Genomic DNA, 23,478 nt, shown 5'->3' with positions numbered 1-23,478 from the left:
CAGCCCTCGCAGCAGCTCCATGGTGGCGATGGGATGCTGAGGCAGCTCTCCAGAGCCGTGCTCCTGCTCCTGCTCCCCGCCAGGATGATGCTCCACATCCCCCAGCCACGAAGGCGCTTTATGGAGCCGGAGTGCCACAAGCGCTGTCCGTGGGGCCACAGAGCGGCAGGGGCAGCGTCTCCCGAGGGCAGCGCTGTCAGCCAGCGCTGCAAAGCCTCAATCCAGGCGGAACAAGGAGGTGCTGAACTGAGCGGCTCCATCCCAGCTGCCTCTGGGATGCAGGAGCGGGCACGGGCGGAGGCTCCAGCACCAGCTGCCTGCCAGCAGGAGCTCAGCCCTCTCTATGGCAGACCCCGTCCTTGTCCCATCCCGTTTCCTCTTGGTGACCTCCAGCATCCCAGGAGCTCTGCTTCCCTCCACGGCAGCGCCGGGGCCGAGCAGAGCCACGGCCCAGCTGCTCCCAACGGGAATGCCGGGGCCCTGCACCGGGAGGCTGAGCTCGAAGGGTGATGCCAGGAACCCGTCAGGGCTGCTCCGGTGGCACCGGGGACTCGGCAGGGAGCAGGGAAGGAAGCAGGGGAAGGAGGAAGCAGGGGAAGCAGGAAGCAGGGGAAGCAGGAAGCAGGAAGCAAGGGAAGCAGGAAGCAGGAAGCAGGGGAAGGAGGAAGCAGGAAGCAAGGGAAGCAGGAAGCAGGGGAAGGAGGAAGCAGGAAGCAAGGGAAGCAGGAAGCAGGGGAAGCAGGAAGCAAGGGAAGCAGGAAGCAGGAAGCAGGAAGCAAGGGAAGCAGGAAGCAGGAAGCAAGGGAAGCAGGAAGCAGGGGAAGCAGGAAGCAAGGGAAGCAGGAAGCAAAGCAGGAAGCAAGGGAAGCAGGAAGCAGGAAGCAAGGGAAGCAGGAAGCAAGGGAAGCAGGAAGCAGGGGAAGCAGGAAGCAGGAAGCAAGGGAAGCAGGAAGCAGGAAGCAAGGGAAGCAGGAAGCAAGGGAAGCAGGAAGCAGGGGAAGCAGGAAGCAAGGGAAGCAGGAAGCAGGAAGCAAGGGAAGCAGGAAGCAAGGGAAGCAGGAAGCAGGGGAAGCAGGAAGCAAGGGAAGCAGGAAGCAAGGGAAGCAGGAAGCAGGGGAAGCAGGAAGCAAGGGTAGAGGAAGCAGGAAGCAAGGGCAAGCAGGAAGCAAGGGAAGCAGGAAGCAGGAAGCAAGGGAAGCAGGGAGCAAGGGAAGCAAGAAGCAGGGGAAGCAGGAAGCAAGGGAAGCAGGGGAAGCAGGAAGCAAGGGAAGCAGGAAGGGAAGCAGGAAGCAGGAAGCAAGGGAAGAAGGAAGCAAGGGAAGCAGGAAGCAAGGGAAGCAGGAAGCAAGGGAAGCAGGGGAAGGAGGAAGCAGGAAGCAGGGGAAGCAGGAAGCAGGAAGCAGGGGAAGCAGGAAGCAGGGGAAGCAGGAAGCAAGGGAAGCAGGAAGCAAGGGAAGCAGGAAGCAGGAAGCAAGGGAAGCAGGAAGCAAGGGAAGCAGGAAGCAGGAAGCAAGGGAAGCAGGTAGCAAGGGCAGCAGGATGCAGGAAGCAAGGGAAGCAGGAAGCAAGGGAAGCAGGAAGCAGGAAGCAAGGGAAGCAGGAAGCAAGGGAAGCAGGAAGCAGGAAGCAAGGGAAGCAGGAAGCAAGGGAAGCAGGAAGCAGGGGAAGCAGGAAGCAAGGGAAGCAGGAAGCAGGAAGCAAGGGAAGCAGGAAGCAAGGGAAGCAGGAAGCAGGGGAAGCAGGAAGCATCCCATGGTGGGATACATGGATGGCACCGGAGGCATCCCAATGGAGACAGCCCATGGGCCCGAGGTGCTCCGGGGGCTCCTGCCCAGGCACACGAGGAGCTTCCCACTGAATTCCCACTCCCGAGCTGGGAAAGCTGCTGCCCGTCATCCAAACACATCCAATGGATCCCAACAGCCGGGAGCACGCAGGGATCTGATGGAGCCGGAGAGCTGGGAGCACGCAGGGATCTGATGGATCCCGACAGCCTGGAGCATGCAGGGATCTGATGGATCCGGATAGCTGGGAGCACGCAGGGATCTGATGGATCCCAATGGCTGGGAGCACGCAGGGATCTGATGGATCCCAATGGCTGGGAGCACGCTGGGATCTGATGGATCCGGAGAGCTGGGAGCACGCAGGGATCTGATGGATCCCAATGGCTGGGAGCATGCTGGGATCTGATGGATCCGGAGAGCTGGGAGCACGCAGGGATCTGATGGATCCCAATGGCTGGGAGCACGCAGGGATCTGATGGATCCTGACAGCTGGGAGCACGCAGGGATCTGATGGATCCCAATGGCTGGGAGCACGCAGGGATCTGATGGATCCTGACAGCTGGGAGCACGCAGGGATCTGATGGATCCCAATGGCTGGGAGCACGCAGGGATCTGATGGATCCCAATGGCTGGGAGCACGCAGGGATCTGATGGATCCCAATGGCTGGGAGCACGCAGGGATCTGATGGATCCAGAGAGATGGGAGCACGCAGGGATCTGATGGATCCGGATAGCTGGGAGCACGCAGGGATCTGATGGATCCAGAGAGATGGGAGCACACAGGGATCTGATGGATCCGGATAGCTGGGAGCACGCAGGGATCTGATGGATCCAGAGAGCCGGGAGCACGCTGGGATCTGATGGATCCGGATAGCTGGGAGCACGCAGGTATCTGATGGATCCCAATGGCCAGGAGCACACAGGGATCTGATGGATCCTGACAGCTGGGAGCACGCAGGGATCTGATGGATCCAGAGAGCCGGGAGCACACAGGGATCTGATGGATCCCAATGGCCGGGAGCACACAGGGATCTGATGGATCCTGACAGCTGGGAGCACGCAGGGATCTGATGGACCCAGAGAGCTGGGAGCACGCAGGGATCTGATGGATCCCAATGGCTGGGAGCACACAGGGATCTGATGGATCCTGACAGCCGGGAGCACGCAGGGATCTGATGGATCCCAATGGCTGGGAGCACACAGGGATCTGATGGATCCTGACAGCCGGGAGCACGCAGGGATCTGATGGATCCCAATGGCTGGGAGCACGCAGGGATCTGATGGATACCAACAGCCGGAAGCATGCAGGGATCTGATGGATCCGGATAGCTGGGAGCACGCTGGGATCTGATGGATCCCAACAGCCAGGAGCACGCAGGGATCTGATGGATCCCAACAGCCAGGAGCACGCAGGGATCTGATGGATCCAGAGAGCTGGGAGCACGCAGGGATCTGATGGATCCCAACAGCCGGGAGCACGCAGGGATCTGATGGATCCTGACAGCTGGGAGCACGCAGGGATCTGATGGATCCCAATGGCCGGGAGCACGCAGGGATCTGATGGATCCTGAGAGCTGGGAGCACGCAGGGATCTGATGGATCCCAATGGCTGGGAGCACGCAGGGATCTGATGGATCCCAATGGCCGGGAGCACGCAGGGATCTGATGGATCCCGACAGCCAGGAGCACGCAGGGATCTGATGGATCCCAACAGCCGGGAGCACGCAGGGATCTGATGGATCCTGACAGCTGGGAGCACGCAGGGATCTGATGGACCCAGAGAGCCGGGAGCACGCAGGGATCTGATGGATCCCAATGGCTGGGAGCACGCAGGGATCTGATGGATACCAACAGCCGGAAGCATGCAGGGATCTGATGGATCCGGATAGCTGGGAGCACGCTGGGATCTGATGGATCCGGATAGCTGGGAGCACGCTGGGATCTGATGGATCCAGATAGCTGGGAGCACGCAGGGATCGGATGGATACCAACGGCCGGGAGCACGCAGGGATCTGATGGATCCCAACAGCCGGGAGCACGCAGGGATCTGATGGATCCTGACAGCCGGGAGCACGCAGGGATCTGATGGATCCCAATGGCCGGGAGCACGCAGGGATCTGATGGATCCCAATGGCCGGGAGCACGCAGGGATCTGCCTGGGACCTGCCTGGGGCATTCCCAAGGCCAGGAGTGCGGGGATGAACACAAGAGAGGGGATGGAGACATGGGGGGGGGGGGGAATGGACACAGGATATGGGGGGAGGAGAACGGGGGGGGGATCAGCACGGGAGGGAGGAGGGACGGGGCCGTGGGGAGGGGGGACAGGAGGGCTGGGAATGGGCACGGAGCCTTCCTCCCGCTCCTCCTCCTCCTCCTCCTCCAGGCACAAACCGGAGCCTCCCCCCCTTCCCCGCCGCTCTGAGGCCGTTACCAGTGTCCGGGGGAGGGAGCCGCCGCCGGGGCCTTCCTCCCGCTCCTCCTCCTCCTCCTCGGAGCCGGTGCTGTCGGAGCCGGAGTCCTCCAGCCCTGAGTACTCGCTCTCCTCGCTCTCCGTGAGCTCCTCGCTGCCCGCCGATGGACGCGGCTGGAACGGACGGGGCCGGAGCGGGGTCAGGGCCCGGCGGGGCCGTGGGGGCCGGCTCCCAGCCCCACAGCCAGCCCCACAGCCAGCCCCACAGCCAGCCCCACAACCAGCCCCACAGCCAGCCCCACAGCCAGCCCCACAGCCAGCCCCACAACCAGCCCCACAGCCAGCCCCACAGCCAGCCCCACAGCCAGCCCCACAGCCAGCCCCACAACCAGCCCCACAGCCAGCTCCACAGCCAGCCCCACAACCAGCCCCACAGCCAGCCCCACAGAGAGCCCCACAGCCAGCTCCACAGGCAGCCCCACAGCCAGCTCCACAGCCAGCTCCACAGGCAGCCCCACAGAGAGCCCCACAGCCAGCTCCACAGGCAGCCCCACAGCCAGCCCCACAACCAACCCCACAGCCAGCCCCACAGCGAGCCACACAGCGAGCCCCACAGCTAGCCCCACAGCCAGCCCCACAGCCAGCCCCACAGCGAGCCACACAGGGAGCCCCACAGCCAGCCCCACAGCCAGCTCCACAGGCAGCCCCACAGCCAGCTCCACAGGCAGCCCCACAGCCAGCCCCACAGCCAGCCCCACACCGAGTCCCACAGCGAGCCCCACAGCCAGCCCCACACCGAGTCCCACAGCGAGCCCCACAGCCAGCCCCACAACCAACCCCCACAGCCAGCCCCACAACCAACCCCACAGCCAGCCCCACAGCGAGTCCCACAGCCAGCCCCACAACCAACCCCACAGCGAGCCCCACAGCGAGCCCCACAGCCAGCCCCACAGCCAGCCCCACAGCGAGTCCCACAGCCAGCCCCACAGCCAACCCCACAGCCAGCCCCACAGCGAGTCCCACAGCCAGCCCCACAGCGAGCCCCACAGCGAGCCCCACAGCGAGGCCCACAGCCAACCCCACAGCGAGTCCCACAGCCAGCCCCACAACCAACCCCACAGCCAGCCCCACAGGCAGCCCCACACCGAGTCCCACAGCCAGCCCCACAACCAACCTCACAGCCAGCCCCCCAGGCCTCGGCCAGGCCCCGTCCCCATGGCAACGCGCCCCTACCTCCGCCATGGCCCCTCCGCCGCCGACCGAAGCACCACGTGCGCGCGGGTCAGAGGTCACCCCCTCGCCGCAGCCGTGCGCAGGCGCCTGTGCTGCCGCGCATGCGCAAAGCGGGCTCCCGCAGGACAGCGTCTACGCGCGCGTGTCCCCTCCCACCGGCGCGCCGGGTGGGCGGTGCCGCGCATGCGCCGTGGCGGCAGAGGGGCGTCCCAAGATGGCGGCGGCCATGCTGGGCTCCGGTGCGCTCCGTACGCAGGCCGCGGCCCGGCTCCGCGGCGGCTCCCGGGCGCTCTGAGGCCTCCGCCGCCGCCATGGAAGGCCCCGGGGCCGCGGCCCCCGGCGGGGGGAACGTGCCCGCCTTCCTCACCAAGCTCTGGACGCTCGTGGAGGACCCGGACACGGACGCGTTGATTTGCTGGAGCCCGGTGAGTGCCCCGGAGGGACCGGGTAAAGCCGCGCCTGCACCGGGGCCTCCCCTGCGCTGGGGGCACGAGGAGGGCGGCCGGGAGCAGAGCCCAGCCCCTCCTGGCTCCATCCTCCTCTCAGGCACTTGGAGGGAGCCATCAGGTCCCCCCTGAGCCTTCCCTTCCCCATCTGACCCCCCCAGGTCCCTCAGCCCTTCCCCATCACCCCTGTGCTCCAGGCCCTGCTCCAGCTCCATTCCCTTCTCCGGCCCCACTCCAGCACCTCAAGGTCTCTCTTGCAGTGAGGGGCCCGGAGCCGAGCACAGGATCCCAGGTGCGGCCTCCCCGGTGCCCGGTGCAGGGGCTCAACCCCCGCTGCCGCCCTGGGGCCGCTCCAGCCGGGATGCGGCTGCCGTGGGCGCCGGCTCCGTCACTCGGCACCCCCAGCCCTGTGCCGTGTTTGCAGCCGCTCTTCCCCGGCAGCCAAAGCTTTAAAAGCTTCAGTGCTCAGGGCCAGGTTGGACACAGGCGCTCGGAGCACCCAGCTCCGGGGGAAGGGGTTGGGGTTGGAGCTGGAGGAGCTTTGAGGTCCCTTCAGCCCAGCCCATTCCGTGGTTCTAAGTCCAGCTCTTCCCCAGCCCTGCCAAGGCCACCCCTGCCCCATCTGCACATCCTTTGGGTACCTCCAGGGCCGGTGCCTGCAGCCCTGCCCCGGGCAGCCTCTTCCAATGCCTGAGCACCCTCTGGGGCAGGAATTGTTCCTCAGCTCCATCTAACCCTGCCCTGGGGCAGCTTGAGGCCGGTTCCTCTTGTCCCATCCCTTGTTCCTTGGGAGCAGAGCCCAGCCCCTCCTGGCTCCATCCTCCTGGCAGGCACTTGGAGGGAGCCATCAGGTCCCCCCTGAGCCTTCCCTTCCCTTCCCCATCTGAACCCCCCAGCTCTGTGCCGTGTTTCCAGCCGTGAGCAGGAGACTTGAGGGGACGTTGGGAATGGCCTGAACCTGCCCGAGGGGAGGCTGAGCTGAGCTCTGAGGCAGAAGCTCTTCCCTGTGAGGGTGCTGAGGCGCTGGCACAGGGTGCCCAGAGAAGCTGTGGCTGCCCCATCCCTGGCAGTGCTCAAGGGCAGGTTGGACACAGGGGCTTGGAGCACCCTGCTCCGGTGCAAGGAGTCCCTGCCCTGGCAGGGAATGGAATTGGATCAGCTTCAAGGACCATTCCATGCCCTGCTCCAAGCTGCTTCAGATCCACAGCCACACTTGTGTGCTGCTTTTACACCCTGTGAGCTGAGCTCCCGGACCTGCTGCACCCCATGGCCCCCCCACACCAGAGGGGTTTATCAGCACAGCGGAGCCCTGCTGGGACCTGGACTGAGGACGTTGGGGCCGTTGAGCCTGGAGAAGAGAAGCTGCAGGGAGACCTCAGAGCAGCTCCCAGTGCGTGAAGGGGGCTATAGGGATGCTGGGGAGGGACTCTTCATTAGGGACTGCAGGGACAGGACAAGGGGTAACGGGTTCAAACTGAAACAGGGGGAGTTTAGATTGGATCTAAGGAGGGAATTCGTTCCTGTGAGGGTGCTGAGGCACTGGAATGGGTTGCCCAGGGAGGTTGGGAATGCTCCATCCCTGGCGGTGTCCAAGGCCAGGTTGGACAGAGCCTTGGGTGCCATGGTTTAGGGTGAGGTGTCCCTGCCCGTGGCACGGGGTTGGAACTGGCTGAGCTTCAGGTCCTTTCCAACCCCAACCATTCTATGATTCTATGCCTCCTCCTTGTACTTCCATGGGGTTCAGCACCGTGGAGCCTGCCCTGAAGGGCCCATTCCCTTCCCAGCGCCGAGGCCCAGGTGAGGGGGATGCTCTCGGGTGCAGGGGCTGGTCCCTGGCTGCTGGAGCAGCTCCTGGCCTTAGCTCAGCAGCGTTGACCTTGGCTCTGCTGGGGCTTTAGGGATGTGCCTCTGAGGGGGTGGGAGCCTCCCTGCCTCCTCCCCTGCTGCTGCAGCTTCACCCTGGAGCCTTCCCCCCGTGCTAAAGCTCATCTCTTCCCCCCATGGCGCGCACGCAGGATGCGGCCGGGCCCCACGGGCTGCGGGGGAGCTCCCCGAGGGTCCATCCTCAGAGAGCCCCGTGCTGGGCCCCAGGGACTGAGCTGCCATGGGGGAGGTTTGGGCTGGAGCGGGATGCTCCTTCCATCACCCTGCAGCTGGAACGGGGCAGGGACTGAAGGGAGCCCGTGGGGAAGGGGAATTTCATCCCTGGAGTCCAGAGATCCATGGAATGGGGGTGCTGGAAGGGACCTTAAAGAGGGAGAGGAGTTGGGTGGGATCTTGGGAAGCTCTTCCCTGTGAGGGTGCCCACGGAAGCTGGGGCTGCCCCATGCCTGGACACGGGGGCTCGGAGCACCCATTGGGAACTGGATCAGAATCATGGAATACTTTGGGTTAGGAGGGGCCTTCGCAGCTCATCCAGTCCAGCCCCTGCCAGGAGCAGAGCCATCTCCCCCCATGTTAAAGGGGAGCTCTGGAGGCCCCATCCCACCCGGCCTGGCCTGGCCCTGCTGCTCTTCCCTTGCACTCCCTGGTCCTCCTCCAGCGCCCTGCGTGGTGCTCATACAAGGGGGGAGCTGAGCAGGGGCTGGCTCCGGAGCAGGACTGGGTCACAGCAGGAAATCCAGGTTGGGAAAACGCCGCTGGAATTCTTTGCCAGGAGGGAAAATCCCCTCTGGTTGCTGTGGTGTGGATGCTCTGCCTGCCAGGAGCTGATGGGGAAGTGGCTCCCGTGGATCCCCACCCTGCTCCAGCACTCAGTGCTTGCCAGGCCCCGCTCAAGCTCAGCCCCCAGGACCCAAAGCACCTCAGGCTTCCATGGTTCCCCCTCCCTTGTCCTGCTTCCTCCATCAACCCATAGCAGGCACTTAACAGGCCGGATGGAGCCTCTTCCCTTCCACAGCAAGGCACGTCTTGGTCTGACCCTCCTCTCAAGGATACGGGATTGCCTTGGTTTGTGTTGTGGTTCAACCCTACCCCAGTGAAAGCAGGACGGTTACTGGTGGCTGTTGGTGTTTGACCTCAGCCTGGCTCCCCTGGCTTCATTTGGCCTCACTGGGCTGTGACCAGCTGAGGTTCCACGAGTGCTGGGGCACTGGAATGGGCTAAAAGGAGGAGCTGGGGCTGCCCCAGCCCTGGCAGTGCTCAAGGCCAGGTTGGACCCAGGGGCTCCGAGCACCCTGCTCCTTAAGCTCCAACCCAACCCATTCCATGCCCCCACGACGTGGGGTGGGGGGGGTGCTTCTCCCTGTCTGTGTACCAGAGCTTGATCCCCTTCCCTTTCCCCTCTTTCTCCGGCAGAGTGGAAGCAGCTTCCATGTGTTTGACCAGGGCCAGTTTGCCAAGGAGGTGCTCCCAAAGTACTTCAAACACAACAACATGGCCAGCTTCGTGCGGCAGCTCAACATGTGTAAGTAGCTCCTGGGCCGAGGCTGGGCTTCCTCCTGCTGCGTGCTCCATGGCTCCGAGTGTTCCAATGCTCTGGGAGTTCCATTTGCATCCCACTCCCCTTCTGGGGGGGGACCAAGTGGTGGCATCCAGACCTGGAATCTCCTGCTGCATCCAGGGCACTTGAGGCTCTTGGGTTCTGGCATTCCCTGATTACCACAGGGGATGGGGGGGGCAATAACAGCATCCAGACCTGGAATCTCCTCCTGCCTCCAGGGCACTTGAGGCTCTTGGGTTCTGGCATTCCCTGATTACCACAGGGGATCTGGGATGTGGGGGGCAATAACAGCATCCAGACCTGGAATCTCCTCCTGCATCCAGGGCACTTGAGGCTCTTGGGTTCCTCTGGCATTCCCTGATTATCACAGGGGATGGGGGGACAATAACAGCATCCAGACCTGGAATCTCCTCCTGCATCCAGGGCACTTGAGGCTCTTGGGTTCTGGCATTCCCTGATTACCACAGGGGATGTGGGGGGCAATAACAGCATCCAGCCCTGGAATCTCCTCCTGCATCCAGGGCACTTGAGGCTCTTGGGTTCCTCTGGCATTCCCTGATTATCACAGGGGATCTGGGATGTGGGGGGCAATAACAGCATCCAGACCTGGAATCTCCTCCTGCATCCAGGGCACTTGAGGCTCTTGGGTTCTGGCATTCCCTGATTACCACAGGGGATGTGGGGGGCAATAACAGCATCCAGCCCTGGAATCTCCTCCTGCATCCAGGGCACTTGAGGCTCTTCGGTTCTGGCATTCCCTGATTATCACAAGGGATCTGGGATGTGGGGGGCAATAACAGCATCCAGACCTGGAATCTCCTCCTGCATCCAGGGCACTTGAGGCTCTTGGGTTCCTCTGGCATTCCCTGATTATCACAGGGGATGGGGGGGCAATAACAGCATCCAGACCTGGGATCTCCTCCTGCATCCAGGGCACTTGAGGCTCTTGGGTTCCTCTGACACTCCCTGGTTACCACAGGGGATCCATCAGTCCTTTTGCCATGCTGGCTCCTGGGGGCTGCTTCCTGGGGACAGCCCCCCCACATGGGACACCTTGTTTGTCTTCTGCTCGTGTCCTCGAGGGGACATCAGTGCTGGAGGTGTGGAGCCAGCCCTGCTTGAACTCTACCAAACAGAGGCTTCAAGCTGCTCCAGCTCCAACCCCTTCCCCTTCCCCTGGAGCAGGGTGCTCCGAGCCCCTGTGTCCAACCTGCCCTTGAGCACCGCCAGCGATGGGGCAGCCCCAGCTTCTCCCTTCAAGCCCTTCCAGTGCCCCAGCACCCTCAGTGCTCTGCTGTGGGGCTGGAGGAGCACCTCGGTGCTGGGCCTCATCCTGCGCAGCTCTTTGCCAAGGCTCCAGGCACTGGCATCCCTGTGCTCCCCAGGGAAGGATGGGGAAGCAGGAGTTGGTTGCGGGTGTCTGACCCGGAGCTGTTGCCTGCAGCTGGAATCCCCCACTCACATCCTGCCCCTGGGGGTGCCGGGGGAGGATTTGTTCCTTTGCAAACATCAGGACTGTATCCCTGGAGCCGTGATCCCTCCCTTCAGTTTCCCCCCTTTCTCCCCAGCCTGGGTCCATGGCCCCAAGCCAGGGCCAGGACCTTGCCCTTGTTGAGCCCCAGGAGGTTCCCACCTCTGCATTCCCTCTGGATCCCTTCCCTCCAGTGTGTTCCCCCCCCAGCATCTTCCTCTCCTCTCCCCCCTGCCGGTTCCTCCCCCCTCTTTCCCCGTGTTTCCAGGCTGCTCCATCCCCTTTTCCCCTTCTAACCCCGGAGGAATTCGAGGGCTGCCTGATGGGAGCCCGCACTCGCAGCAGCTCCTCCCTGCAGCTCTTGGGAATGCTGTGGGATTAACCCAGAGCCGCTGCTTCCTCCCGTGCATCCAGGGATAACAGGGACGAGGAGGACGCCTCTCACCCCCTCCCACGTGGAGGGATTAACGGGAATGCTCCAGATGTGGGCTGCAGAGGGCATTCCAATGGGATTAGGAGGGATGAGGGTTTCATTGCCTTTCAACACCAGCTCTCGTGAAGAGCCTCCGGAACGGGGCGTTCAGTTCTTAGGGATGATCCCGGCTCAAGGCTTCAGTGCAGAGCTTCTCCCTCCGCTCCCGAGGCTGGAATTCCCAGCCTGTGGAATTCTGCCCCTTCCCCCCGTGTGCAGCAGAGGACTGCACCATCACCCAGCCAGGAGGCTGTCCCGCTGACCAGCAGTGGGCATAGCAGGGAGCGGTGCCTGTGCCCGCAGCTCAGGGAGCTGCTTGGAACCGGGATGGGATTTATTGTGGGGTGCAATGGGGAAAACCCTGCGGGATGGGATTCTTTGGGTGCTGTAGAGTGGTTACAAACACAGTTTAGGGCCTTGGCGTGAGGGTGAGGGCATCGAGAACCTCAACATCAGGGGATGGCTTGGGTGCAAAGGGACCTTAAAGCTCCTCCAGCTCCAACCCCTGCCAGGGCAGGGACCCCTTCCCCTGGAGCAGGGTGCTCCGAGCCCCTGTGTCCAAGCTGCCCTCGGGCACTGCCAGGGATGGAGCATCCCAAACCTCTCCCTTCAACCCCTGCCATGGGGAAGAACTCCCCAAGCTCCCATCAACTCTTCCCTCTTCCTCCTCCTCCCATCCCTGCCTCCCTTGTCCCAAGGCTCCCTGCAGCCCCTTCAGGCACTGGAGCTGCTCTCGGCTCTCCCCTTCAGGAGCCTTCTCCCAGCCTGGCTCCAGCCCCATGGCCTCATCCAGACTCACCCCAGCATCTCCAGGTCCCTCTGGTGCTGCTGCCCCAGAGCTGGACCTTGCAGCAGGCTCAGCAGAAGCCTCTGCCTCAGCTCCATCAGCCTCAGGAAGGGTTTCTCATTCCATATCCCCTTTCAGGATGGGCTTTCTTAGAAGGCAGTGGCACGGGGATGGAGCCCAAGGGTGACCTCTGCCTGCTTCTGCTTCCTCGAGTTCAGACTCAGCCCGTTAAGCTTTGCTTCACTTGCCTCCCCTTTGCTTTTCAGATGGCTTTCGCAAGGTTGTCCACATTGAGCAGGGAGGACTGGTGAAGCCAGAGAAAGACGACACGGAGTTCCAGCATCCCTACTTCATCCGAGGGCAGGAGCACCTCCTGGAGAACATCAAGAGGAAAGTAACCAGCGTAAGTTACTGCTGTAGATCCTTTGGGATGAGCTTCAGCTGAACTGCTCCAAAAAGCCTTGGTGTGCTCCAAGGCTGACGTACAACCATGGCATCAGCTGCGTTGGAAAAGCCCTTTAAGCTCACCCAGTCCAACCATTCCCAGCCCTGCCAAGGCCATCGCTGCCCCATGGCACTGAGGGGGTGTGAGCACTCGCAGGGATGGTGCCTGCAGCCCTGCCCCGGGCAGCCTCTTCCAATGCCTGAGCACCCTCTGGGGCAGGAATTGTTCCTCAGCTCCATCTAAACCTGCCCTGGGGCAGCTTGAGGCCGGTTCCTCTTGTCCCATCCCTTGTTCCTTGGGAGCAGAGCCCAGCCCCTCCTGGCTCCATCCTCCTGGCAGGCACTTGGAGGGAGCCATCAGGTCCCCCCTGAGCCTTCCCTTCCCCATCTGAACCCCCCAGGTCCCTCAGCCCTTCCCCATCACCCCTGTGCTCCAGGCCCTGCTCCAGCTCCATTCCCTTCTCCGGCCCCGCTCCAGCACCTCAAGGTCTCTCTTGCAGTGAGGGGCCCGGAGCCGAGCACAGGATCCAAGGTGCAGCCTCCGGGTGCTGGGACTGAGGCAGAGCTCCTCCATCCTCCCTGCCTTTCATTTCCGTGTCAGCTTCCCCATCCCTTGGGGTCAGTGCCGTGTTCCTCACACACATCCCACCAGACCTGGGCGCATGGGGGCTCTTCCCAGCCACTGCTGAGCTTTGGACTTCTCGAGGGCATTCCCCCATGAGCACAAGTGACTGAGCTCCTTTCACACTCAGTCCTTTCCCCTGGACTTGTAAGGTCCCTCCAGCCAAACTAGGCTGGGATTCAGTGCTCCTTTTATGAGAGCAATGAAACCCCTCTGCTCGGAGCCTTCTCCTCGCCTGCTTCCACGCTTGCAGCGGAGGTGATGGGGGACCTCTGCAAGGGGGCTCTTGGTGTTTGTGCTCCCCGTTTTCCTCCTTGGAGCAGCTCTTCCTGCATTGCTGCTCATGAGAATTCCCTTCAGTGCACCCAGCAGAGGCCTTCAGAGGGTGGGAGAAGCCTCTCAAGCGCCGATGCTCTCCCTGGGCTGCGGCATTGCCCTGCCTGAGAGCATCTGGGTCTGCTCCCTGTCGCAAGGTCTGTGTAAGCGCACAGCTCTGACCTGGACGCTGCATTCCTGGGCCAGGAGCACCTGGGTTTGTTCAGGCTGGGAGAGAATTCCCTGTTTTGGAGCAGGAATGAGCTTGCTCTGCAGGTGGCTGGGTTCAGCCTCGGCCCAGGCTCCTGGGGTGGGCGCAGCTGGGGGTGATGGATGCGGCTCAGTGTCGGGCTGAAGCATCCCTGAGCTCCCGGGGGCTCAGCATCAGCGCCCTCTCCTCTGCCTCCAGGTATCCAGCATCAAGAACGAGGACATAAAGGTCCAGCAGGACAACGTAACCAAGCTGCTGACTGACATCCAGGTGATGAAGGGGAAGCAGGAGAGCATGGACTCCAAGCTGATCGCCATGAAGCAGTATGTATGTGTGGAGGTGGGGGGGTTGGACCAGTGCAGACCAGTTTGCCCAGTGCTTTCTCTCCTTCTCTGAGAGAAGGCTTCTTCTCCATCCCAACCTCTGCTTGTCCCAGGGTACAGCCTGGGATTTAGGGTGCTTTCTGCTTAGGAAGGGGTGGTGGAGGGACCTGGTGTGAGAGCAGGCAGGCCGGTGACCCCAGCCACGGGGTAAAGATGCTTTGGAGAACAGCTCTGCCTTGAGGGAAGGCTTCAGGACCTTCCTGTCCTTCCATAGGGATGGATCTGCAGTGTCAGTGCGTGGTGCTGGGAGCTCCCTGGCACGGCCTTTGGGTTTTCCTGCCTTGGGGCACACCTGGCTCTCGTCCCGTACCGCAGCAGGGTCTTTGGGTTGGTTTGGATAACATTTGCTCTCCTGTCCTGGTGCTTCTTGCTCCGGGCTCTTGATTCCCTGCTTGCAGCCAGGCAAATTCCCGATGGATTTTGGCACTGGCACAGCTGTGGCTGCCCCATCCCTGCTCAAGGCACAGGGGCTTGGAGCACCCTGCTCCAATGGAAGGGGTCCTTGCCCACGGCACGGATTGGAGCTGGAGGAGCTCCCTCCAACCCAACCCATTCCCTGCTTCCCTGCTTTCTGTGCCTTTGGCAGCCCTGTGGCAGGTTTGAGGTGAAGCACCCAGGCTCGTGTCCCTCTGTGAGGATGAGAGCACCCAGCAGAGCATCCCAGGGCTCCCGAGTGCCTTCGGGCTGCTCCTTTGGCATGGAGCATGCATGGGCACCACTGATGGTACTCGCTGGGTACCAGCCTCCCAAAGCTCCTCTTGACCCCTTCACTGGGTTTGCACTGCTGGGAGCCCATTGGGTGCTGCGAGCCTGCCTTTGGGCAGCCTTCATCCCGAGGAGGATGCCTGGGGGTGCTTCATTCTTCCTGCTTCCCCATCCAGCACAGCCAGGAGGAACTTGGGTCTTGTGTGGGCTCTCCATAGCTTTAGGGTTCACACTGAAATGTGGGCTCAAAGGGGAACAGGGGAGAGATTTGGGCTGGATATGAGGAGGTTTTTCCCTTTGAGGCTCTCCGTGCCATGGGTCGGGGGTGGCCTTGGCAGTGCTGGGGTAAGGGTTGGGCTGGATGATCCTGAAGGGCTTTTCCAGCATGCTTGATCCCATGGTTCCGTGATGGTGTGGGAAGAGCAAAGCTCATCCCAATGGAGAGCCTGGATTGGTGCTGGGATTGTGTCCCTGCTGCTGCACATCCCAATGGAGAGCCAGGATTGGTGCTGGGATTGTGTCCCTGCTGCTGCACATCCCAATGGAGACCCAGGATTGGTGCTGGGATTGTGTCCCTGCTGCTGCAATGGAGACCCAGGATTGGTGCTGGGATTGTGTCCCTGCTGCTCCAATGGAGACCCAGGATTGGTGCTGGGATTGTGTCCCTGCTGCTGCACATCCCAATGGAGACCCAGGATTGGTGCTGGGATTGTGTCCCTGCTGCTCCACATCCCAATGGAGAACCAGGATTGGTGCTGGGATTGTGTCCCTGCTGCTGCACATCCCAATGGAGACCCAGGATTGGTGCTGGGATTGTGTCCCTGCTGCTGCACATCCCAATGGAGACCCAGATTGGTGCTGGGATTGTGTCCCTGCTGCTGCACATCCCAATGGAGACCCAGGATTGGTGCTGGGATTGTGTCCCTGCTGCTGCACATCCCAATGGAGACCCAGGATTGGTGCTGGGATTGTGTCCCTTCTGCTGCACATCCCAATGGAGACCCAGGATTGGTGCTGGGATTGTGTCCCTGCTGCTGCACATCCCAATGGAGACCCAGGATTGGTGCTGGGATTGTGTCCCTGCTGCTCCACATCCCAATGGATTGGTGCTGGGATTGTGTCCCTGCTGCTCACATCCCAATGGAGAACCAGGATTGGTGCTGGGATTGTGTCCCTGCTGCTGCACATCCCAAGACACAGGATTGGTGCTGGGATTGTGTCCCTGCTGCTGCACATCCCAATGGAGAACCAGGATTGGTGCTGGGATTGTGTCCCTGCTGCTGCACATCCCAATGGAGACCCAGGATTGGTGCTGGGATTGTGTCCCTGCTGCTCCACATCCCAATGGAGACCCAGGATTGGTGCTGGGATTGTGTCCCTGCTGCTGCACATCCCAATGGAGAACCAGGATTGGTGCTGGGATTGTGGCCCTGCTGCTGCACATCCCAATGGAGAACCAGGATTGGTGCTGGGATTGTGGCCCTGGGCTTGGTTTGGCTCCTGTGTTCTCCTCAGCTGCCTCTGTGGATATTTCACTGTCTGAAAATGGCTTTTTTTGCCCTTGTTTCACCTTTTTTACCTTTTTTTTTGCCTTCTTTTGCCTTCTTTTGCCTTTTTTTTTTGCCTTCTTTTTTTTGCCTTTTTTTTTTACTTTTTTTCCCTTTTTTTGCCTTTTTTTGTTTTATTTTGCCTTTTTTGCCCTCTTTTGCCTTTTTTTGCTTTTTTTACCCTTTTTTACCCTTTTTTTTCCTTTTTTTTGCCTATTTTACCTTTTTTTTGCCCTGTTTTTCCCTATTTTGCCTGTTTTTTTTCACCTCGTTCCCCCCAGGTGAAATCCCTTGCAGCACACCAGGACCAAACCCCCTTGTGCAGGCGAGCAGCGGGGATGGGGCGAGCATCGAGGCCCCGAGTGCGGGTTCGGACCTGCTCCGGACGCCTCCTTCCAGCCCATCCCTTTGGGCTTCCCAGGCAACCCCAGCACGGATCCAGGCTGGAGCCTGCGGAGCAGGACCCGGGGTGCTGGGGGAGGATGAGCTCAACACGACCCCATCCCTGCCCGTGCCCAAGGCGCGGTTGGATGGAGCTCGGAGCAGCTTTAAGCTCCCTTCATCCCACCCCGTTCCGTGATTCCATGGCCTCCAGCCGCCTGATCCCGCTCCCAGCGCGGGTTTGCGTTCCAGGCATCGCTGCTGCCTCCCTCCCAGTGCTTTTCCCTCCTCGTTTCTTTCCAATTATTGGAATTCCACCCGGAAGCACGCTTGGAAAGCCCGGTCCCAGCACTCGGGAGCGGGATCAGCTTCGGCTCCATCCCTCCCTCCATCACCCAGCAGGGAGCATTGGGACCCAGCTTGGAAAGCCCAGCCCCAGCGCTCGGGATCGGGATCGGCTTCAGCTCCATCCCTCCCTCCATCACCCAGCAGGGAGCAGTCATTGGGACCCAGCTTGGAAAGCCCAGCCCCAGCGCTCGGGAGCGGGATCGGCTTCAGCTCCATCCCTCCCTCCATCACCCAGCAGGGAGCAGTCATTGGGACCCAGCTTGGAAAGCCCGGCCCCAGCGCTCGGGATCGGCTTCGGCTCCATCCCTCCCTCCATCACCCAGCAGGGAGCAGTCATTGGGACCCAGCTTGGAAAGCCCAGCCCCAGCGCTCGGGATCGGGATCGGCTTCGGCTCCATCCCTCCCTCCATCACCCAGCAGGGAGCATTGGGACCCAGCTTGGAAAGCCCGGCCCCAGCGCTCGGGATCGGGATCGGCTTCGGCTCCATCCCTCCCTCCATCACCCAGCAGGGAGCATTGGGACCCAGCTTGGAAAGCCCAGCCCCAGCGCTCGGGATCGGGATCAGCTTCGGCTCCATCCCTCCCTCCATCACCCAGCAGGGAGCAGTCATTGGGACCCAGCTTGGAAAGCCCGGTCCCAGCGCTCGGGATCGGGATCGGATTCAGCTCCATCCCTCCCTCCCTCCATCACCCAGCAGGGAGCAGTCGCTCCTTGCGCTCGGCTTTGAGCCCCGGTTGCTCTTGGCTCCCGTTCTGCTTCCTCGCTCCTGGAGCAGGGCCTCGGCCAAGCCAAACGTTTCCTCGTGCTTTTCCCACATGGAAGGGGCTGGGTTTCCAGCTGAGGATCCCGCTCGGAGCCGGCCCTGGCAGGCACCCAACAGAAGCCTCTTGCCCAGCTCCAGCTCCAGCTCCAGCTCCAGCAGGGTCTTGCTGTTAAGTCCCCATCCCTTGCGTGGTACCGCACGGGTTGAGAGTCACGGAGCCATGGGATGGGTTGGGATGAAGGGAGCTTGAAGCTCCTCCAGCCCCAGCCACGGGCAGGGACGTGCAATGGGGACGTGCAATGGGGACGTGCAATGGGGACGTGCAATGGGGACGTGCAATGGGGACGTGCAATGGGGACGTGCAATGGGGACGTGCAATGGGGACGTGCAAAGGGGACGTGCAATGGGGACGTGCAATGGGGACGTGCAATGGGGACGTGCAATGGGGACTTGCAATGGGGGATGTGCAATGGGGACGTGCAATGGGGACAATGGGGGCGTGCAATGGGGACAATGGGGATGGGGACGTGCAATGGGGTGCAATGGGGACTTGCGGGGGACGTGCAATGGGGGACGTGCAATGGGGACGTGCAATGGGGACGTGCAATGGGGGACGTGCAATGGGGACGTGCAATGGGGACGTGCAATGGGGACGTGCAATGGGGATGTGCAATGGGGACTTGCAATGGGGACGTGCAATGGGGACGTGCAATGGGGACGGGGGGACGTGCAATGGGGACGTGCAATGGGGACGTGCAATGGGGACGTGCAATGGGGATGTGCAATGGGGATGTGCAATGGGGATGTGCATGCAATGGGGGACGTGCAATGGGGACGTGCAATGGGGACGTGCAATGGGGACGTGCAATGGGGACGTGCAAGGGGCTGCTGCTGAGCCAGGCCCGCAGCGTGCCCTGCCCTGCCCTGCACATCCCACCCTACCTTTGACTCCAGGCCTTCATCCATGGGGCAGTTTATGGTCAGACGTGAGCCCTTCCTCATCCATGGGGCAGTTTATGGGCAGATGTGAGCCCTTCCTCATCCATGGGGCAGTTTATGGGCAGACGTGAGCCCTTCCTCATCCATGGGGCAGTTTATGGGCAGACGTGAGCCCTTCCTCATCCATGGGGCAGTTTATGGGCAGACGTGAGCCCTTCCTCCTCATCCATGGGGCAGTTTATGGGCAGATGTGAGCCCTTCCTCATCCATGGGGCAGTTTATGGGCAGACGTGAGCCCTTCCTCCTCATCCATGGGGCAGTTTATGGGCAGACGTGAGCCCTTCCTCATCCATGGGGCAGTTTAGGGGCAGATGTGAGCCCTTCCTCATCTATGGGGCAGTTTATGGGCAGATGTGAGCCCTTCCTCATCCATGGGGCAGTTTATGGGCAGATGTGAGCCCTTCCTCATCTATGGGGCAGTTTATGGGCAGATGTGAGCCCTTCCTCATCCATGGGGCAGTTTAGGGGCAGATGTGAGCCCTTCCTCATCTATGGGGCAGTTTATGGGCAGATGTGAGCCCTTCCTCATCCATGGGGCAGTTTATGGTCAGATGTGAGCCCTTCCTCCTCATCCCGAGGAGCTCAGCGCCCCGGTGGCTCCATCCCAGCGCTTTGTGCTGCTTGGCATTGGGATAGCAAAGCTTCATGGAGCCATGGAATGCCTTGGGTGGGAAGGAGCAGGGCAGGGACCCCTTCCCCTGGAGCAGGGTGCTCCGATCCCCTGTGTCCAAGCTGCCCTTGAGCACTGCCAGGGATGGAGCATCCCAAACCTCTCCCTTCAACCCCTGCCATGGGGAAGAACTCCCCAAGCTCCCATCAACTCTTCCCTCTTCCTCCTCCTCCCATCCCTGCCTCCCTTGTCCCAAGGCTCCCTGCAGCCCCTTCAGGCACTGGAGCTGCTCTCAGCTCTCCCCTTCTCTGCTCCCAGCCTGGCTCCAGGGCAGAGCAGCTCAGAAGCCGACAGGGAAGATCCCAATGGATCCCGTGCAGGACACAGGCAAAGGGGGCAGCTCGTGGTCCAGCCTGCCCATAAACCCTATGGAACACTAGGAAAGCATTCCAGGCAGCGGCTTCCTGCACCCCTGCATGGTTGGTCCCTGCTCAAAGCCTTCCTTGTGCCGCTCCGGGCAGCTCGGGTGCTTCCCATGGGGAGATGGGACCGGATGGGATCCTCGGCTCTGAGCACTGGGACTGATGATGCTGATGCTGAGCGGGCCAGGCCCGTTCCCAGCACGCTCTCCTGGAGGCAGTCGTGCTCCATGCTCCATGCTCCACGCTCCGCTGCCCCTGGAATCCTGTCCTCGGGGGCCTCATCCCGTGCCACTGCCACCTGATGTCGGAGCACGGAAAGAGCCTTTTCCCTCTGGGCCGTGGGGCAGCATCTGCCTTGTGCTGCCCCTTCTCCCTGCTCTCCCGCTGTCATTAACTGCCTGTTCCCACTGGAAGCAGCGGGATCGGGATTGATTGCGGTGCTGCTCCCCACAGCCTCCATCAGGCAGGTTCAAGGGGGGGGTTGTGCTTCTCAGTTCACTGCTTCCCATCTGGAAATAACAAATGGTCTGGCTCTGGGGCTCAATTCCCTCCTAAAATAGATGGGAATGCTCGGGGTGGGATTCCGGGAGCGTGGAATGTCTGTGCCTGGAGTGGGCTCCTCCAGCAGCCTGAATCCGTGCTGAGGGTTTCCATTGTCCCGGCTCCCCGTGTGCTGCAGGAGCCGGGCTTTAAGCTGGAAGGAAGGGATGGAGATGGGGTCTTGGGAAGTTCTTCCTGCTGGGGTTGACTGGACACTGGGATGGGTTTGAAGGGAGAAGCTGGGGCTGCCCCATCCCTGGCAGTGCTCGAGGCCAGGTTGGACCCAGGGGCTTGGAGCACCCTGCTCCAGGGGAAGGGGTTGGAGCTGGAGGAGCTTTAAGCTCCCTTCATCCCAACCCATCCCAGGATTCCCTGGGCAATGAAATCGCTCCCATTGCCCTTCAGGAGAGGGCTCCTGCAGGTGTGGATGTGGCTCTGAGGACGGAGCAGCTTCAGGCTCATCCCATGGCCTGTGGTCCATGCAGGGATCAGCCCTGGATGGGGCAGTTGGGATGCAGTGATTTACATCTCTGTCAGAGCCTGTGGTCCATGCAGGGATCAGCCCTGGATGGGGCAGTTGGGATGCAGTGATTTACATCCCTGCAGTGCCTGTGGTCCATGCAGGGATCAGCCCTGGATGGGGCAGTTGGGATGCAGTGATTTACATCCCTGCAGAGCCTGTGGTCCATGCCTGCATCACTCTTGCATGGTCCTGCCCTGTTGAGGCCTCATCTGCACTGCTTGGCTCCTCAGAGGGCTCTGGGAAGAGGGGTTCTGTGGGGCTGAGCCTCAAACCCTACCCAGGGCAGGAGGGGGGAGGCCCCTTCCCTGTCAGCATCCTTCCATTGACTTGGGGAGCAGCGAACTGGGGAGACTGGGATGAGCTCTTGGGAATCTGCTTCCCTGGGAGGCTGCTGGGGAGCTGGCATGGGGTGCCCAGAGGAGCTGGGGCTGCCCCATCCCTGGCAGTGCCCGAGGCCAGGTTGGATGGAGCTCGGAGCACCCTGCTCTGGTGGCACAGGGTCCCTTGGCAGGGGTTGGGAGCGGATGAGCTTTAAGCTCCTTTCCAACCCAACCCAGTCTGGGGTTCTGAAAGGGATCATTTACAGGCACTGCAGGAAAGAGTCGGGATTCAACCCAGGAATTACTGAGGTGTGCAGTGAGGCCTCTACAATTACAAGGTGTTGAATGGAAGCTGCTCATCCTCCAGCTCTGCTCCTGCCAGGAGGGGCTTGGACCCAAACGCTTGCCCTTCCCTTCCATCCCGGCTCATTCCACGGTGCTCTGACGGCGAAGGGCCCGGCAGGGCTGTGTCCCTGCTGCTGGGGCTTCCCGAGCTCCAGGGGATGCTCGACCCTGATGGTCCTCAGTAGAGCTCTGCCTCTTTGTGTGCTGCACCCGCTGGCTCCTGGGATGCAGGAGCCGGGCTCCGCATCCTAATGATGCCGCGGCTGGAGAACGCATCCCTTTGTTTGGGGGGCTCTGGCAGCTGATGGCTCCGGCCTCGGAGCAGGAGGCACAGGGAACAGTTGCTGCCTGTTCCTTCCCCTTTGTCCTTTGAGCCGTGCTTTGTGGAGCCATTCCCTTCCCTGTCACCGGCGTCCCCGTCCCCAGGAGCCGCTTCCTGTTGTCCTGGGTGCTTCCAGGGTCACATGGAAGCGTTTGGGATGGAGAGGACCCGAGTCTCATCCGCCCCCAACCCCTTTTCCTCTCCCAGCCCCTGTGTCCAACCTGGCCTTGAGCACTGCCAGGGATGGGGCAGCCACAGCTTCTCTGGGCACCCTGTGCCAGTGCCAAAAGCCACAGGGAATTTGACTGGGTGCAAGTAGGGAATCAAGAGCCTGGAGCAAGAAGTGCTTGGACAGGAGAGCAAATGTTATCCAAACCAACCCAAGTTCCTTTCCAGTGTGCTCTTGTCTGAGATACCAGGACATCCTCTGGGGGCTTGGACCTCCGTGAGCTCAGGGTCCTTTCCAACCCGAACTGTTCTGTGTTGAGTTCAGCCAAACCACTCAATGATCCCGTTATTCCCGGTGAGTTTTCCCTCTCGGATCTTGTTCCCCCCCACTTTTGCTCTGCCAAGGGCTCGGTGCCGTAACCAAGTGCAAGCGGGGGCCTGATGGTGCTTTGCCAAGCACCAGCATCTTCCTGCTCCCTGGTACCCAAGGGAAGCTCTTGGCCCTCTCCATCACCATCAGTACCCCCGACCCAGGGGCAGAAGCTCTCTGGGTTAAGACCTAAAGGGGAGGTTGCAGCTTGAGCAGTCCCAATCCTGCCCTTGAGCACTGCCAGGGATGGGGCAGCCCCAGCTCCTCTGGGCACCCTGTGCCAGCACCTCAGCACCCTCCCAGGGAAGAGCTCCTGCCTCAGAGCTCAGCTCAGCCTCCCCTCGGGCAGGTTAAAGCCATTCCCCTTGGCCCATCCCTGCATCCTTCGTCCCTCTCCGGGTTCCCCTCAGGCTCTGGAGCTGCTCTCAGCTCTCCCCTTCCCGCAGCACAGGGGCAGGATCCCCTGTGGTGCCCCCATTTACACCCATGCTTTGCCCCCCCCCACTCATCCCAGTGCTCCCAGTTTGATCCAGGTGGTTCTTGGCTGGAAAAGGTGGGGGGGGGGGAGAGCTGGTGCCAGGCATCCCTTATCTCCCTCAGGCAGGCGGTGCTCATCCATCACGGTGCTGGGAGGGGAGCAGCGTGTGTGCTGCTCACAACCAGCCTCCCCATTCCCGGGAAGGAGGTGGGAGCATCCCTGCTCCCCGCACTGCAGGGGAGGGGGGAAGCCACGCTTGGCTGGAGATGGATGGCTCCGTCCCAGCTGCTGCTCTGCCATGGGGAGGGGGTGAGCTCCTGCCCTCCTCGGGGCCACGCTGCTAACCCCCAGGAGCTGGCTTCCTTTGCTCCTTCCCATCCCTGGCTATTCCATGATTCCCAGTGTGACGACCGTGACCCATTGTTTGTGCCACCCTGCAGCTGGCACAGCTCGGACGTGTGTCATCAGGTAGAGCACGGGGATGGGTTGGGATGAATTCCATCCCCTTCCCCTGGAGCAGGGTGCTCCGAGCCCTGTGTCCAAGCTGCCCTTGAGCACTGCCAGGGATGGAGCATCCCAAACCTCTCCCTTCAACCCCTGCCATGGGGAAGAGCTC

At 61.7% G+C, this 23,478-nt stretch overlaps 1 protein-coding gene across 1 annotated transcript in view; it reads left to right on the top strand.

Annotated features, from left to right (window-relative positions):
• The first annotated feature begins 5,733 nt into the window (after positions 1 to 5,733).
• HSF1 (heat shock transcription factor 1) overlaps positions 5,734 to 23,478 on the top strand; it is a 36,107-nt gene continuing 18,362 nt past the window's right edge. The window contains 4 exon segments of the mRNA XM_057431935.1: positions 5,734 to 5,852; positions 9,171 to 9,279; positions 12,312 to 12,448; positions 13,836 to 13,960. Coding sequence (XP_057287918.1) covers positions 5,739 to 5,852; positions 9,171 to 9,279; positions 12,312 to 12,448; positions 13,836 to 13,960 — 485 coding nt within the window. The 5' untranslated portion in view covers positions 5,734 to 5,738.

This window comes from Pezoporus wallicus, unplaced genomic scaffold (assembly GCF_028554395.1).
Source record: "Pezoporus wallicus isolate ANWC-B61680 ecotype Strahan unplaced genomic scaffold, APGP_CSIRO_Pwel_v1 contig_9608, whole genome shotgun sequence".
Classification (NCBI taxonomy): domain Eukaryota; kingdom Metazoa; phylum Chordata; class Aves; order Psittaciformes; family Psittacidae; genus Pezoporus; species Pezoporus wallicus.
Note: the sequence above shows the minus strand (reverse complement) of the source record. Positions and strands in the feature narration are given on the sequence as shown.